At 39.5% G+C, this 18672-nt stretch overlaps 1 protein-coding gene across 1 annotated transcript in view; it reads right to left on the bottom strand.

Moving 5' to 3' along the window:
- Window positions 1-15789, bottom strand: part of MEGF10 (multiple EGF-like-domains 10) — a 207210-nt gene extending 191421 nt beyond the window's left edge. Inside the window, exons 1-3 of the mRNA XM_006886031.1 lie at window positions 15659-15789; window positions 6927-7028; window positions 5768-5868 (exon numbers count right to left, since the gene is read on the bottom strand). Of these exons, the coding sequence (XP_006886093.1) occupies window positions 5768-5868; window positions 6927-7028; window positions 15659-15774 (319 nt within the window). The 5' untranslated portion in view covers window positions 15775-15789. The remainder of the gene's footprint in view (window positions 1-5767; window positions 5869-6926; window positions 7029-15658) is intronic.
- Between the last annotated feature and the right edge of the window lie 2883 nt (window positions 15790-18672).

The raw sequence follows: 18672 nt of genomic DNA, 5'->3' as shown, positions 1-18672 counted from the left end.
TATAATATATATAATATACTCATACCAATTAGAAAGGTTAAAAAAGGACTATGTATTAATACTATGTCTTTCAGTAGAAACAGATTATGTATTGACCATAAAACAAGTTATGTAGGGATCATAATGTTGATAAAATTGCTGTAACAAGAGGCTTTCAGGAGCCTAACTGTATTTCAATTAGAAGCAATAGGATTCACTAGTTCAATGTTCACAGTGACTTAACACAATATCATTATTATAAATAGAGTCCATAGAAGAGGTGCACATAAGTTCATAAATATACACATAAATTTAAAAAACCATTTTATTCCTGTGTAAATATTTTCATTTCTATTTGAGTTGTTATCATTGTTATGTATCACCGAGTCATCTGTGACTTATAGTGAACCTATGTACAACAGCTCTGAACTTTGCCCTAATGTGAGCCAGTCTCACTGTCTCTGACAAACCTACCCCCGTTTCCCCAGTTACTGTGTCAATCCATTTCCTCTTTCTCTCCTGCACTGTCCCTCCACCCTTCCAAGCATGATGTCTGTCTCCAGGGACTGGTCCCTTCTGGCCACATGCCCAAAGTATGTAAGACAGAGCTTCCAAATCCTTGCCTCCAAGGAGCAGCCTGGTGTCACAGGTTAACCTGTTTGTTCTCTTGGCGGTCCATGGTATGTCCAACACTCATCTCCACTACCACAACTCAAAGGCATCAATTCTTCTGTCAGTTTTAGTAATTGTCCAGCTTTCTGATGGATAACAAATAATTGCAAAGGCCATGGCCTGAATCAGGCACAACTTAGTCAAAATAATGAAATACATATAAATGTCTCCTTAACAAAGATTAGCCAAGAATGTTATTCATGAAGGATAAACAAGAGAAGTTTAATTTTATGAACAAGATAGACCCTCTTTAAGTAATCAACAACCTCTTCATGTTCTAGTATAGACATTTTCAGTTTGAAAATTTTTAGTCTATTTTTTTTCAACAATTTCTTTAAAAGCTTCCAGCCACATTGTTACACACACACACACACACACATTATATTTTTGTTCTTCATGCCTGATGACCTGCATCTGTCTTCTGATTATAAACCTTTTTTAGTTCCATGTCTCAGTGGTCACAGACTAGGAGTTAAATAGAGCTACAAAATCTTCTGCCCCACCCCAGGCATTGTTGAATCAGAATCAGCATTTTAACAAGAATCCTAGTTTTTACAAATACATGTTGCAGTCAAAAGCCAAGCTAGTCTCTTTCTTCTCCATAGACAAGAGAACAAGGCCTATTCACCAAGAGATCCTAAAGCTGACAAAAAGAAGCCCCACTTAGTGACCACCTACTTCCCTTATTGTTCCTAAGGATGGAAATAGGGAGCAAGTGGCCAAGTGAGTAAGGGGCTGTACAGCTATTAAAAGGCAAGCAGTTAAAAAATATCAGCTATGAGTTGATTTCTACTTGACAACACATGACAACAAGAAGCATGGAGCAAGGGCCTCTTCCTGGGGCAGTTTACATGTGAACCTATATGAAGGACTAATTGTAGCCTTCTCTGACGATCTCAACTCTCATTCCTATCAAGTTGGACCCAACTCACAGGTGACCCTCCAATGAGCCTTCTGAAGCTGTAAACTACATGGGAGGAGAATGCCAATCTTTCTCCCTCAGAGCCACTGAGGGATTTGAACCTCCAGACAGCCACAGCCCTTGGGTTAGCAGTGACGCTCTCTACAGATTAGGTGACCAGAACTCCCTGTCCTGACCATAAATACATGAATTAAGAATTGTTAGTATTTCTCTGAATTACAGTTCTTATCCCTGAACCCTTGAGAGTACTGAAGAGGAAAGAGGAGCACCTGATTCGATTACTAGATTTCTATGAAGTGAGGGGGGAAATGCAGTGATAAAAACCATATTGAAGAGCCCGCCAAGTATACCAGTAAGAAGACAGTCGTAAGCATAACTGGTCTCCTAGTCCAGTATATATAAGTACCATGTGCTTTTGACCTATGGGCTTCATTCAGCTAGCCTTTTAGAAATCCAGCTCTATAAGAATAAATAATCACTGAGTCTTTTCACTTTAACAACAGAAAATGCAGACGTTACATGTGAATAACATCAGCTTTCTTGACTGTGTCTTTCAGAAACAAAATTATACAATAATAATTTGTCTACTCTCTGAACAGATAGGGGAGCTCCCATGGCCTAGTGGCAAGAAGCTGCACTGCAATTGCCACTGCAATTCCAAAGGCATGTGGTTTGAGGCCACCAGCTGCTCCCTGGGAGAAGGATGGGCAGTCTCCTCCCGTGCGATTAACTGCCTTTGAAAACTTGCTGGAGGGTCAGCCGAAAGCAGGAATGGCATCCACTTCCTAAACAATATGACTCTGGACACTCTATGAACTTTGATAGATGTTGATATTTGTAAAGTGATTTCAGGCCTTTTGTTCATAGGGTCACTATGAGTCATGTTTGACTTGAAGACAATCAACAACAACAACTCTCTGAATTAATATAAACAAAACACAATTGAGACAATGATGACAAAATAGAACATAGGGAGCAGTAGTATTTATATTTTTTTTTACAATGCTCTCTCACTTTCTTTCATGACTGTCAAGTGGGGACCCTCCAGTGTTATCTCTTCGGGGGCCAATGGCAGGTTGCAGTCAGGTGGCAGAGGGAAAATTAGATCTCCAGTAGGTGCTATCTCAGCTACATAAAAGAATTTTTTGCAAATGCACATATTTCCATAAAACCACTCTTTTATTCTCCTGGTAAAATGACAACCAAAAATGAAACTAAAATCACTTAGTGATTCTTGTGACTTAATTCCTTCTGGAAATGGTTAACAACGGTGCCCACACTATATGCCTGGCAAGTAAACCTGGATGCAAACACGACTATAAAAGCAGAACCAAGAATCGTGTACTCTGTCTTCCTCCACTAGCCTCCAGGGTCCTGACAATCACCAGCTGTCTGAGGTGCAGGAGCATGTCTCCTAGGTATTCGCCACGTCTAAGGAAGCCAGGGAAGCTCTGTTTGTCCTCTGAGATCTAAGCTATGAAATCAAGACATCAGAGCAGAGAGATGTAAAATTACCTTAACGAGACCAAACTGGCTTCCAGGTCTATGAGACAAGACAGCCAGCTGATTAAGTATATTAACACATCTAAAGGAAAATGATTTCAATCTCTAGGGGGAGTTGGTCAGCCAAGAAGGCTTAGGAAAATGAAGTTCTAGAGGAAAATGATGTTATGAGTTTCCATGGAGTTGATTCTTTCTCATGGTGACATCATGTGTTATAGAATGGAGTTCCTCTGTGGGGTGTTCTCAGTTGGACTATCAATGGAAGAGGATTGCCAGGGTGTTCCTTCTGTGGTTCAAACCACTGGGTGAGTTTGAACCATTAACCTTTAAGTTAGCAGTCAAAGACAAACCATTTGTGACATCTAGAAACCTTGGATTTCATCTATTAAAGCTTTCCAGAGATTATTTTGCTACTTGTCAACTATGAGAAAATTTTTTACCATTTTAAGTTTCAAATAAGATGTTGCTAGTGGAATGACTTAAACTTTTGAAAAAGTCTATACTATGGATGAAAATAACAGAGGTATTGTCTATGGGAAGCTGATGCCATAAAACATGGACCTCTCTCTAACTGGCCGTGCTTGATCCCCACTCCCACACGAGCTTCCAGTGAAACCTTCACTGCCATGAGGCAAGTCTCCAAGAAGGAAGGCACAAAGGCCCAAGCACCTGGGCAGGCTCTTTATAGCTTAGTAAATTGGACCCTGATTTTATATTGAAAAAACTTGAACAAAAGTTGTTGTTAGAGGGTGATAAGTTCATTCTGTCTCACAGAGGCCTCATGTACAGAAAGTAAGAACAGTGCTACGAAGATGCAACCTTTCAAGAAGCATCATCAAGTCTAACTTCCAAGTCACATCTACCAAAAGGTTGAAGAGGCAACCCTTAGGCTTGCAGTCAAGTATTTAACTGTTTGCACCACCCAGCAACTCCTAGCTCTGTCTGTCATTCTGTCCATCCATCCATCCATCCATCCATCCATCCATCCATCCATCCATCCATCTCCAGTGACAAAATTAATAGAAATGATGAAAATAATCTCAGTGTGAGGACCAAATGTTCATGAAGGTCAAACAAAGCCTGGAGACAATGTCCCCTCACAGCCTCTGGAAAGTGGCAGTGCAGCCAAGCAGGCCCCCCCAGCCTCCCCTTTCTGTATGCTCACTGCTGTTTTCTTTGAAACGCTCCCATCATCCTGGCCACAAGGAACAGTTCATGATTATTCTCTAAGATGTTTGATTATAAACATGTAATTTTTCTTACTCAGCATCATAATTAATGAAAGAAATGCAAATTAAGGAAAAATTATCAAAGAGCATTCTGGCATTTTGTGTGTACACAAAACACATTCTCATAAAATGCTAATGGGTTCAGGAATTGAAAGAAGTCTTAGCAATATGTATACCTTCAGAGTCAGCAATTCTCTCTTTAAAAAAGTATCTACTAATTAAAAATTCAAGCAAAAGATTTAGCCACTATTATATCTTTTAAAACAGTTCATATTGTGAAAACTGTTAAATGTTCAACAATTAAGATTGGTTAAATAAGTGTCTATGACATCATTTTATACTGGCATTTGTAACAGGTTACTGACCAGGAAAAATATTCACAATTTATTTTTCTTTTCTTCTTTTTTGCATAATTATATTTTGTGCTGTCTTTATTTTTTTAATATTTCTTATTATACATATAGTCTTGGTTCTGAACTAAAATTGAGGAACTTCCCTTATCTACATAAATAAAGGAAAAAAAACCCAGAGGTTAGAAGGAAAATGAGACCTAACACTAGTGAGCCCCTTTCTCAAAGTGAGAGCACAAGTGGCTTCAAAGAAGGATAAATGGCTTCTCTGAGGCTACACAGCTGGTGATGGTGAAGCCAGTGCTTGATCAGGCCCTGCAGATCCTTACGCTTCGATCTATCCTGTCATCCGGATCCCTCTGTTTTGCCGCACACCCTACTCTCTGTGTTACCCAACACCACATCTCTGAAGGTGCTCTTCCAGCTGCGTGCTGAACCGAAGTACTTGCGTAAAATATTTTCTTTAATGATCTCTCTTCCAAGTGCCCTATATACAATAGTAACAACTTTAGTTGCAAACAACATCCCACATACTATTCTAAGATTTCTCTGAATTGTATTTCAAAACATCAAACATCTTTGCAGATATCTACGATTGAATTAGTGAGATGAGGAGGGGAGGGAAGAGGGTAAATGACAATAAATAGGCTAGGTGACTCAAACTTGTAATTACTTCATAACAAGACTGCTCTCCCTCTCGGAATCCTCATCCTTCCATGCAATAGAGACGGGCTTACTGTCCCCTCAGAAGCCCACTCAGGCCAGGGAGGTTGCTCTTCTGATCTGAAGTATAATGATTACAAACCAGTTTCCACTGAGATATTTTCAGTGAAAAATAAAGAAGTACAATTTTCAGTGTTATATCTGGTCTTCAGTCTTCTTTGTATAGCATCTGCTTTCTTCTCATGCCATTTACTTGAAGATATTTTGATAAGGTAGGAGAACAGAGTGGGACTTTGCTACGTGGGCCAAGGAAGTGGCGGCAGAGAGTGACGGAGAACTTTCCAAGACGTCCCTTCTCCTCAGACCTCTATCTCAGGCTTCCATTGACAAAAGCAAACCAGAACTCAGTAAAACAAGTGAACCGTAAAGGAAAATGAAGTCTCACTTACGGACACACATTTCCCTGCTCTCATAAAAGCCAGGACAACACTGGGATTTGCGCCTGTACATAGTTTTCTCCCCATGGCGATAGGCTGTACGGTAACTGATTCTAAGAGAGAGTGAAAAAGAAGAAAAAAATCACATTGTTACTTTCCTTACAAATACAATTTGAAGAGCAATTAATCATGTATATCTTAATATAAAACTATTATATACAATAAAGGCATAGAAAGCAAAGTGCTACAAAATTAGAACAATAGAATACATATTTGTACAAATACTGGCTCATCAATTTAGCTAATAATATATTTATAGCCCAAATTTCAGCCAATCTGCTGTTTATTTCAAAAGACCAGAAGTTTCACAATTTCCCTACTTCAGTTATCCTGAGATACCATCATACAGTATTCCCATTTGATACCACTCTAACCAACAATCAAATTTTTTATGTTTTAAAGGGAAAATTTAGAGAAGTGTCTGCTCAATTGTCTTACTCAGTGAAGTTTCATTCCATCATAAAATGGCACATAGCAACAGCTACTTCCATATTATTATTAACATTAAATAATACTTAGGGATTTATAGGGGGAAATTACCATTTTTAAAAGGTTGAGTTAAAGTAACTCTAAAATAAATCAGATATTCACTTATAAACATATGCTGAAATGTCTTTAAATCTGGTGACATCAACTTTTTAAAAAAATATTATTTTGTGTGTGTACCATCAAACCAGATCTGACTGGTATAGGAGGAGATTGTCCCTCCTCCTCCTCCAGCAGAGCATCTGGAGGATTTGAACCACATGCTTCTAGGATTACAAGTGCCACTTTCTTGCCACTAGGCTGCCAGAGCTCCCCTGGTGGCACCAATTTTTTAGTGTCTCTTCTAATTTTGCATAATACAGCATGTGTCTGAGTTGCTTCTAACAAAATGATGGCAAGCAATGGGCATTGCTCCGTAGTTAGAGTTCAATATCTTCAAGGGCCTGGCTTGTTTTCTTGGTTTTTTTTTTAATTTACTATCCTCCCCTGTGATCTGGAACAAAGCTAAGCATAACAAGCACTCCTTAACTATTCACTGCAATAAAGGTTCCATCTTCTCAAATAATTAGTATCTCTGATTGTAACCCAGTTTGAAAGCTCATAGGGATATTTGCACCCCCATTACCTGTGTCGTGTGCACTTAAACCAGTTTAGAATGTCAGTGCAGCTGGTGTAGTAAATTTGATCAAAGGGATGTGGGTATGACTCCTGTACGGTCACCGAGTAGCTAAAAAGAAAAGGAAAAATAAAGAATCAGCACTTCTGTTTCTTTAAAATAAATGAAAACAGTATACTCTATACTCAAAAGGGAGTGCAGGCTAAATCATCTGCAGTAACCACTCATACTGAATTTCAACAGAGAATTCCCACATCTGTTTGTTATTTTATACATTTTTATTTTAACTAGAACTCTGAAAGTCTCAACATTAATAATATATTTAGAAGACCACAGATTAGGCTGTAAAATGTAAGTGAAATTTTCTTTCCCTATTTCCTACAAATCTTGATATTTCCAAATTCTAGAAGACATTACTACATATTTTTCCAATTCTCTCTCCTTTCTCTCAAGGTTCCAGGGATAACAAAGACCTTTCACAGAAAGTTTTCACTCTTAAATCTGCACACAAATAGCAAGATTAACCAGCAAAATGACAAGTCAAGCATTCATAATAGAGTACATGCATAAAGAGATTATTTCATAAAGAGATTATTTCCCTATTGGGATTTGGGGCTTTCCTGTGTCTGCTTTACTTTTCAGGGGATGGAAGAGCATCTACAATCTCCAAATAAAAACGATAAAGAATACTTTAAACCCAGCTCTAAATATCTGAGTGAGACAATCAGCCTGAAATCATCAGATCAACAGCTTGCTCCCATTCCACAAAACGTCTGCTTTCCCTACCGCCCCACTACCAGCTGCTCCTCCTTAGAGTGATACCTGCCTCTGGGCTGAGAATGGGTGAGGGAAGCAGGAAGACCCGGGTATCCCCTCCAAGGTGCAATCTCACACCTTTTAATCCTAAACAACTATTACAAGCTCCACAGCTTTGTTTCTGCCTGTAGGAAATACAGGGGAGCCCTGTTTATCAAACAATGCATTCTAATTTTTTTTCACACTCTCTTTAAAGATTTCCACTAAGATGTTCAACTGACATTGAGAAACAAAACAGACCACAATCCCAAACTCACTCACTGGAAATGAATAGTCCAAGCTCGCTTACAGAAGCTACCAACGGGAGAAAGAAGAGAGGAAATTAGAAAAACATTTCAGCAAGAATTCAGGTTAGACCTGGGGTAAAACTTCCAAATTTGAAAAGGTGCTGGCCTCACCAGAGGTGGGACTGCATTCTACAGCTGGTCTCTGTAGTTGGGCTTCAGTATGAGACTCCTGAAATAACCACCTTATTGATATTTTTGGTTTACAGGTAGTGTCCAAGTTGTGAAGTTCTGATTTAGGGACATACTTGCCCTTTACTGTTATATAAATGTGCCTTCACTTTGAAACAACCAAAATCAGCCTCAACATGCAACAAACTCTTTGTTACAATTACCTTCACTTATTTCACATGAAGCTCTTAAAGTATTAAGGACTTTGAGACTTTTCTAACACTAACCAAAACCCAAGATCCATCTAACATTAGCTACAATAGCCCTAATACCAAAGACTCTTCTGAACCCAGGCTGTACTTCAGGCAGTTCTCTGTTGATGGGTTGTTCCAGTCGTTTTTGGATAATTTTCAACAGAATCTTGCTTGCCTGTGCTATTAATAATACCGTTTGATAATATCTGCACTCTATCGTGTCACCTTTCTTTGGGAGGGGAACAAATATAGATCTCTTCTCCTCAGTTGGCCAAGTGGCTGTCGACAACTTCAGATTTCTTGGCACAACTTAGTGAGCACATCCAGGGCAGCATCTGTTTTTTGAAATATGTCAATCAGTATGCCATCAATTCCTGGGGCCTTGCTTTTTGCCATTTTTTTTAGAGCTGCTTGAACTTCTTTCTTATTCACTGTAGGCTCTTGCTCATAGGTTGTTTCATGAAATTCTTCTGTGTTTACCAGTTCCTTTTGGTACAATGACTCTGTATACTCTTTACATCTTCTTTTAATGTTTTTTGGATCATTTAATATTCTGCCCATAGCATCCTTAAGTACTGAAACGCGAGGCTTGATGTTAGATGGATCTTGGCTGAAAGCAGGGAATACCAGAGGAATCTCTATCTGTGTTTCACTGACTATGTAAAGGCAGTTGACTCTGTGGATCACAACAAACTGTGGCTAACTCTGAGAAGAATGGAAATCTCAGAACACTTGATCATGCTTATGTGAAATTTATACTTGGACCAGGAGGCAGTCCTGGAAACACTGAATGGATCAAAATTGGGAAGGGTGTATGCCTGGGATGTGTTCTATCTCCATACCTTTTCAGTATGTATACAGAACCCATTATTCAAGAGGCTGGGCTTTATGAGGAGAAATGTGGCATCAGGACTGGAGGAAGACTCAGCAACAATATGCATTATGCACATGACACAACCCTGCTTGCTGAAATTGAGGAGGACCTGAAGCACTTGCTACAGAAAGGCAAGGACTGCAGCCTCTCAATATGGATTGAAGCTCAACATCAAGAAAACAAAGATTCTCACCGCTGGGCCGATTGGCAGCATCATGATAGAAGGTGAAGAGATTGAGATTGTTAACAGGTGTCGTTTGCTTGGCTCTGCAATCAACACTCTTGGTACTAACAGCCAGAAAATTAAAAGACGAATTGCACTGAGAAAATCTTTTGTCAGAGACCTCTCCAAAGTACTGAAGAGGAACTATGTCAGTCTTGAGACTAAGGTACACCTTAACTAGGCCATAGTGTTCACAATTACTTGCTATGCATCAGAGAGCTGGACAATGAATAAGGATGACAGAAGAATTGATGTCTTTGAGCTGTGGTACTAGAGAAGAGTATTGAATATACCACGGACTGCTAGAGGAACAAATCATTTCCTCCTAGAGAGTGAGACCAGGCTGCTCCTTGGAGGCAAGGACTCTGACGCTTCCTCTGACATACTTTGGTCATGTTAAAAGGAAGGACCAGTCCTTGGAGAGGGATGTTATACTTGGAATGTGGAGGGACAGTGTAGGAGAGAAAGACCCTTGATGATATGGATTGATTTGGTGACTCAGGTAAACAGGGGTGGGTGTGTCAGTGACAGGAAGATCAATTGGCACAGGATAGAACAGAATTTAGGGCTGTTGTACATAAGGTCGCTATGAGTCACAAGAGACTTGATGGCATATAATAACAAAAACAACAACCATAACCCACTGTTATCCTGTTGTTCAGCTTCCAATTCATAGAGACCTAAGAGGACAAAGTATAACTATCCCACTGGGATCCAAGGTTGTAAATCTCTATGGAAGCATGCTGCCACATCTCCCAAGTAAGTGTTGATGGAGCTGAGCTGCCAACATCTTGGGTAGCACCTGAGAGCTTTAACCACCAAGAGCATTTTGCTGTGCATCTTTATGGTTTTTATTATTTTATATTATCAAAATGATGTTCTGCCTATCATTTGGAAATCTAGTTCTTATTAGTATATCCTAAGCATTTCATTGTTAATAACCTTCAAATTATGACTTCCTAAAGGTTCTTAAAGGAACACTGATGGATTGTATAGCATATAACATGTATGACTGCAAAGTAAAATGTCAATGTTTTGAATTCAGTAACAGCTCCAGTAGATGAAGCATCTAAAGATTTTCTTTTTGTAAAGATTTTCAGCCTAGGAAATGTCATGGAAGGTTGCTATGAGAAAAAAAAATCAACCTGGATTTGAGTAGTTTTTATTTAGAATTTTTGTTGTTGGGGTTTTGGGGGTTTGGGGTTTCTTTTTTTTTTTTTTTTTTAGTTTCTTGCTGGCAAAAAAAAAAAAGTCACATGCTTCTTCAGAAACACCTTGAAAGACAGGTCTAAGACTCTGAGACAGGCTTCTGAATCATCACAGGCTTGAAAAGCTCCTGGAATGAGATATGGGGTCACCACAGGTCGGAAATGACTAGATGACAACTAGCAACAGGAGTCATTTATAAGTAATGGCATTATAATTTCCCCAATATTATACTTTCTATTGTTATACAATCAAGGAGTCTCTTTCTGACAGCAGGAATGGTCCAAAACCTCCCCAGTTTTCATAACTGCCGCTCTGCCCAGGGTATAGGTAAGAGGTGGAACCTAATTAGCTCATCTGTTAAGAACAGTGGTCTAAACCTCCATGTTGATCTCAACTAGTCCAGTCCTTATTCATCCAATATGAACACTGAGCTCCCGATGCTAAGGAGAGTGTAACGTCAGCTCTGCCATTCAGACACCAGGCTGCCTTTCTGTCCCATCTCAGATGTCATGACAACACTGGCAGATACAGCTTTTAAAGAAGCTATGACAAAGTGTGATATCAAAGGGAATCTGGTTTCAATTCTGCACTATTTTTCACCTCTGAGATGAAAACTCTTTATTTTCCTGGTTGGTTGTTTGATCTTCTCAAGAACACTGAAAATATACTGTCACTGTGATTTTTAACCTATTAAGTATTATCTGAGGAGAAACCCCAGCAGGATTTAATTTAAGGTCAAAAAGAAGTGGAGAGAAAGACTTATCAGCATTTGGACACATTCCAAAGTGGTTAATTACATTTATCTGCTAAATTATCTTGTTACTTTAATCAGATATGGTAATACTAATTTCACATTTTTGCTGGCTTTTGGACTGCTGGCTCAATTACTACTACCACTGTTTCATCCCCAAGGGACTGGAAAAGGGTGGTTTCTTTCCATTTGTACCTTCTCTGGAAGGACCCCAACAGAGAAAAAAAGCTTAAATTCACAGAAAAGAAAAAGAGGGTGGGGAAGGAGTGAATGATTCCAGAAGTAGTAATCTTCCAAAGCATTCCTTTAATAGGAACCATCCTTTTGTATTTCAAATTACTTCTTTTTCTTTAATTTCATTTTATATACAACGCCTTCAAATCACAATAACTGTATTAAAATGAGGCACACCTGTATTAATGAATAAGTATTTTGAATACTTATGAATACAGGATGGATGGTGAAGAGATTGAGATTGTTCACAGCTTCAGTTTGCTCGGCTCCATAGTCAACACTCTTGGCACCAGCAGTCAGGAAATCAAAAAGCATATCGCGATGGGAAAGTCTGCTGTTAGGGACCTCTCTAAAGTACTCAAGAGCAACGGTGTCTCTCTGGAGACTAAGGTGCGCCTGATACAGGCCATGGTATTTGCAATTGCTTGTTTTGCATCAGAGAGTTGGACAATGACTAGAGAGGACAGAAGGAGAGTTGATGCCTTTGAGCTGTGGTGCTGGAGAAGAGAACTGAATGTACCATGGACTGCCAGGAAAACAAACAGATTCATCATGGAGAGGATTAAACCAAGCTACTCCTTGGAGGCAAGGATTCTGGGGCTTCGTCTGACATACTTTGGACATGTTGCCAGGAGGGACGGATCCTTGGAGAGGGACATCATGCTTGGGAAGGTGGAGGGACAGCGCAGGAGGGGAAGACCCTCTATGAGATGGATTGATTCGGTGACTGGGGTAATTGGGATGGGTGTGTCAGAGGCAGTGCGGTTGGCGCAGGACAGAGCAGGGTTTAGGGTTGTTGTGCATAGGGTCGCTATGAGTCGGAAACTACTCGACGGCACATAACAACAACAATTCTGAATAGGAGTAGGGCAGGAAGGAGAGAGCAAATAGGAACATTTTAGTTCATCTGGGTGTGCAGGCTGATCACACAGGGATCTTGCTAAGATACACATTGTGGCTCACATGTGGCACATGGCCTGAGTTGTATTTTTGTCATGGTGTAGGTGATGTTCAGGCTCCACAAGTTTGATGGGAGAAGCAAGGCCCTAGGTGCGTGCATGGCTCACTGGATATAGGTGGGTTTTTGGTGAGGTTTTGGTTTGTTTTTCTTGTGTATAAGGGAAGTCTACAAAGAGTCCTACTAAACCACAAAAACAAGAATTGTAGTCTGATGCTAATCTTCCTTCATCTCTCCACTTCAACACAATCTCATGTCAAATTGAGAAAACAGAGGTGAATCTGTCACCTGTACTCTATTTGGTAATTTTAATGACTTCACTCCTACTTTTTCCATTCTTGCTGAAACAATCCCATCTCCTTTCACCTTTCAGATATCTATTTGATCACCAATTATTGCGCTTCCACTTTCTCCAGTCTTGTCAAAATAATCCTACTTCCTTTCAAAGGCATATTTACCAAAAACATATTGTAAAAATAATCATGGGAGGAAAATCATAATTTTACTATTTATCATCATCTAGTATTTTAGGGGATACCGTAGTCATTGGTTTAATTGTGGAATTATCAGGTTTAGAGATTAATCTCCTGCTTGGCTTGTTTGCCTGTCTATCTGTGCCTCTGACCTATGATGTCAAGATTTTTGTCATTTAATTTCCTATCAGATGGTGGATGCACTCATTCCAGTTATTTGAGCTCACTGCCTATGCAAGACCACTAAAAACACAGAGATTTATCAGTTGTGAGCAAAGCATTATGATTATGTACCTCTTTTTCATTGACCGTCTTGAAAATATTACATGGAGTGTTTCATTATAAAGATAATTAACATCAAGATTTCACCTATTATATGTAGTCTAGTTAAAACCACAAATATAGAAAACTTTTACATGCACCTATTTTCTCTATAGGTTAGTTTTCACAATGATGTATAACTTATTGGTTATCCGGAAAATTAGATGAGTGTTAACCTGCATACAGATGGAATTGAGCCCTTAACAAAATTTAAGGTTGTAAGTGAGAAGGTCAACACATCTTTAGAAGACAATTACTGGGCTTGAGAGGCTTTGGGCTTTGTGTATTTGAACAGTGGGTGACACAGAATGCAGAAGTGGTAAGGAAAAAAGAGACAAAGAGTTTGATGTAATTACCCTCACCATTATTAGAAAATACCTATTACTCTCAAGGACTTAACACATCATATTTGTTTGGAACACTTGACACAAAATTAATGTTTTAGGAATATAAGAATACACTAAAACAGAGCATATTACCTGAATGTGCTGCAATAGAACTATGTGGTCTGCACTATTTGTGTTTCAGGTAGTTGTTGTTAGATGCTGTCGAGCTGAGTACTACTCATAGCGATCACATAAATAAAAGGTCTGAACCCTGTTCTGTCCTACACCATCCTCACACTTCCTGATACACAAGAGTTGATTGCAGCAATTGCCGTGTCAATCCTCCTGATTAAGGGTCTTCCTCTTCTTCACCGACCCTCCACCCTTCCCAACGTCATGTCCTTCTCCATTGAAAATCCCCTCCTAGCGACATGCCCAAAGCATGTAAGGAGAAGCCTCTTCATTCTTGCCTCCAAAGATCACTCCAGCTATACCGTCTCCAAGACATAGCTGTTCTCTTGGCTGTCCATGGGATGTTCAGTGCTCTTCTCCAATATCAGAGCTCAAAGCCATCAATTCTCTTTCTGTCATCCTTATTCATTGTCCAGCTCTCAGATGCATAGCAAGTAATCAGAAAGACCATGGCCTGAATCAGATGCACCTTAGTCCTCAAACCAACATCATTACTCCTCAGTAATTTGGAGAGGTCCTTAACTGCAGATTTTCCAAGTGCAATGCATCTCCTTATTTCCTGAGTGCTGATACCAAGAGTGTTAAGTGGATCCAAGCAAGATGAAACAAGATGAAGTGTTTCAGATAGGACAACAGAATCCTTACAAGGAGATGAGTTGTTTTGGACTCTTCTGTATGTACTACTGCAAACTGACTGATTGCAATACTGTTTTTACAGAATCTATACAATTACTCCTTCTCTCAGTATTGTATGATTGTGGTTGCTGACCTAGCCCTCAGTAGTCTGCATAACAATAGATTTCAAGTTACCCTGTACTGTCTGGAACCTGTTCCAGCTAGATCTATCCGCTCCTTTTGTGTGGTTCTTTAGGAACACCTTAGACAATCCTACCTCCCTATAGTCTTGCCAGTTCACCACGCAAAAAATCATGTTTCCTCTTCAAGGCCACCTACAGCACAAGTTTCCTTTAGCGTATGCATTTCCATGTATTAATTTATTTTATTCCATGTTGCCTTGTACTGCTCACTCACTGGTTCCCACACATAAATCCAGCTTCCCTAAATGATTGTAAATAGATCTGGGGCAGAGGCATGACCTTAGGGAGACCTCCTTAATTGAGTGAACACGTTTTCCCAGCATTGAATAATGAAATTGGTGTTAGAATCAGATATACAACAAAGTTTATTTTGTTTCCAGTAAGTCCAAAGTGAATAATGTTGTTGTTATGAGTTGTAGAGTTGGAACCAACTCATACCTGACCCCCCAGCAAGTTTTCAGAAGCGAGACTGCCCATCTTTCTTCCATGGCACAGTTGGTAGAATCAAACTGTGTGCTTTTATAGTAGCAGCACAACTTCTTAATACCAGGCCACTCTGTAATTTATCAGCAAAAGCTAATGCTTTTTATGTAAAAGTAATTTCACAGTCTGTTCTCTAATTATAATTGTCATTGGTGTTGTTGTTATTGGGAACTGTAGAGTCAGAACTGACACATAGTTGACCCTCAGGCGGGTTTTCAGAAGCAGTTAACCACATAATAGGAGATTGCCTATCCTTCTCCCTCGGAGCAGCTGGTGGATTTGAACCATGTGCTTTTGAGGTTGCAGTGCAGGATTTTACCACTAGACCACCAAAGCCCTATAACAGATAGTGACTTGAAGTGTGCAAAGGAACTAATTTGAAATTATTTCTCAGGCTGCTTTTAGAAGCATTACCTTTCCCAGTGGCTACACACGTTGGGGTCTTCAAGATTCAACAGGGAAGCAGTCCCGATCCAGTGGAATAACAATAAACAGATAAAGCTCAGGCATGAATTTGAAGAAATAACCATTTTCCCCTTGATGAACAGCCTAAAAGAAAAAGAAAAAATCCAAATTAGTGACGGATTTAAATGAGCCAAATGCAATTCTTTCTCAGTCCAGCAATAATTTGGTACCAGTTGTCACTGAGCTGAAACGTGCATAGTAAGTTATGTATTTAAACTGATGGAGACCATATTTCATGGTTCAGGAGAGAGAGGTGTTTCTCAGGTTGTGCAGGTGGCCTCCAGTTTTGTAAGTTTCTAAAATGTGCAAATCATGGTTAATTGCCACCACAACAAAAGCGCTTCTTATCTGTGCCAGGCGGCATTGAAGGAAAGCACCAGAGCAACACGGACGACCTGATCCTCTCACCAGGAACCTTCCCTCTGGAAGAAGAGGGCATGCACAGGAATCTGGCTTCATTTGTCCTGGAGGATAACTGAAAGAACAGAAGCTCCATTTACAAGAGAAGAGAGGCACCTCAGGCTCAAATGTATTCATTCAATAATTCATTCACCCTTCACTGTGTGCTGACTGCCTGCTCTCTCCAAGGTGCTGTGTAAAACCTAGAGATAAAGGAGGGAACTAGACCATCCTGATCCAGTAAGATGCTTGCGATTTAGATGCCTTGACATAGATGTCAGAAATTTATGCACTTCAGTTTTTCCATCTGCTGAATAGATATGACACCAGCCCTGTTACAGAGGTTTCTAAAATATAGATATATAGAAAAGAAAATAAAGCTGTTTACAGATTGGTGATAGAAGAACTGAGTGTGGTATTATTGAGATGGAGCCCACAACGGAAAAACAAACAACAATGTATTAAGAACCCTGGAAAAGAGCGAGGCAAGTAAAATGCAAAAGAAGCAAGGAAAGAGGAAAAAAAAGAATCATCTAGGCAGAAGAACTGTATGTGCAAATGCCCAGAGGCACATTCAAGGAGAGCACCAATTAATTCACAGTAAGAGAGTGAGACAAGTGGAGAATTAAAGGGCACAGCACAACTAGTAATAAGAAAGTAAGTGAATTTCATCCAAAACCAAAAGGGAGTGTGTAAAGGATGATCCAAATGGACTTCTGAAAAATCAGTCATTCAAAATCCTAAAGAGCACATATACACTCTGACACACTTAGGGCCACCATAAATTGAAGTCGCAGCAAAGGTTTGAGATAAAGGGCCCAGATGGCATTAGAAAAATTACAGGCTGCAGGGAAAGGAGGAACTGGAAGGAAATTAATAACGAGAGACCAGAGTATGTATGACTGTGGCTGAACTAAGGACATAGCACTGGGGCTATAGGAACTGAATGAAATTTAGGCTTCTAGAGAAATTAAGTGTAGGATGAGAGGAAAGGATGGAATCTGACTTTAGCATCTGGATTGAGATGGGTAGCACAAAGGTGGCAGGTTTATGGAAAGCAAATTTTGAGCTCAGTTTTAGCTATGATCAGTTTGAGGGCCCTATGAGATAGGGATAGTTGGCATAGTTCATAGGGAAAGGGGTTACAAACCTGAAAGTGGTACTTCTCTGTTGGTTTGAAGCCTCTAGCTGTTTAGAGGAGCAAAGGTGGGCATCTCCTCCTGCATGATTATAGTCTCTGCAAACCCTCTGCAGGGCTAGCTATGAGTTGTTTCTCTCTAGATGGTAATGAGGGGAGTTGAGGGGAGAGAAAGAATGAAGGATGAAGGGAGGCGGGGGGAGAGAGAGAGGGAGATAGAGAGAGAGAGAGAGAGAGAGAGAGAGAGAGAGAGAGAGATCGAGATCATAAAATGAGGAAATACAATAAAGGGAGTATTAAATTCTTCAGATAATTTTTGTAGGACAAACTTAAATCTGTATGTGTGTGAGACAGTAACATTAATGATAAAAGTATCTACTTTCAGCTCCACAAAAAATGAAAAGGAATGAAAATGTTTAACTTGAAATAAGAAAAATAATGACTTTGAAGGATAATTAATAGATAGAGTAAATCAGGAGACTTCAAAATGGGCTTTAAAAGGGAGGTTTTAAAATGGAATTTCAATCATCATTAAAAATCTCTAACACATAAAGCATTAAATGGGTAGCCAAAATCTGGCTTATAGACTAATTGTAATTATAGATGTGTCTTTCAGGTTAACTATTACGAAGTTGTAAAATCAGAAGCTTGACATTATATATTTAAGGAAATTATTCCATTCAGTAAGAATGAATTGAATTCAAAATAGAAATAATAAACAGTGGCAGCTACCATTTTCTAATTGTGCTAAGTTGCTGTTACACACCAAGTTGAGTATGACTCATAATGATCCTATGAACAACAGATCTGAACCCTGCCCTATTCTGTGTCACTCTTTATCATCTCTGACACACTTGAGACTATTGTCACAGTCACTGTGTCAATCTATCTCTCTAATGATCTTCCTCTATTTCACTCCCTTTCCAAGCCCCTCTCCAAGGAATTATCCCTTCTAACAACATGCTCAAAGTATGTGAGATGAGGCTTTACCATCATTGCCTCTAAGGAGCATTCTGGCTAAGACATAACTTTTCTTTTGGCAGCCCATGAAATATTTAGTACTCTTCTCCAACATCACAGCTCAAAGGCATCAAGTCTCCTCCCATCATCCCTAATCATTGTCCAGCTTTCAAATGAATAGCAAATTAAAGAGAAGACCATGGCCTGAATCAGGCACACCTGAGAATTCAAAGTGGCATCATTGCTCCTCAATAATTTGGAGAGTTTTCTGATTGCAAACTTGCCCTGTGAAATGTGTCACTTGATCTCCTGACTTCTGGTTCCAAAGTGTTGAATGTGGATCCAAATAAGATTAAATCAGTGATGATTTCAACCTTTTCCCCATCTATCATGATGTCGCCTGATGGTGAGAATTTTCATTTTCTTGATGTTGAGCTATAGTCCATATTGAAAGCTGTTGTTGTTG

This window comes from Elephantulus edwardii, unplaced genomic scaffold, assembly GCF_000299155.1.
Source record: "Elephantulus edwardii isolate Elephantulus edwardi_28Jun2011 unplaced genomic scaffold, EleEdw1.0 scaffold00046, whole genome shotgun sequence".
In the NCBI taxonomy this organism is placed as follows: Eukaryota; Metazoa; Chordata; class Mammalia; order Macroscelidea; family Macroscelididae; genus Elephantulus; species Elephantulus edwardii.
The sequence above is the reverse complement of the archived record's forward strand: the minus strand, read 5'-3'. Positions and strand labels throughout refer to the sequence as shown.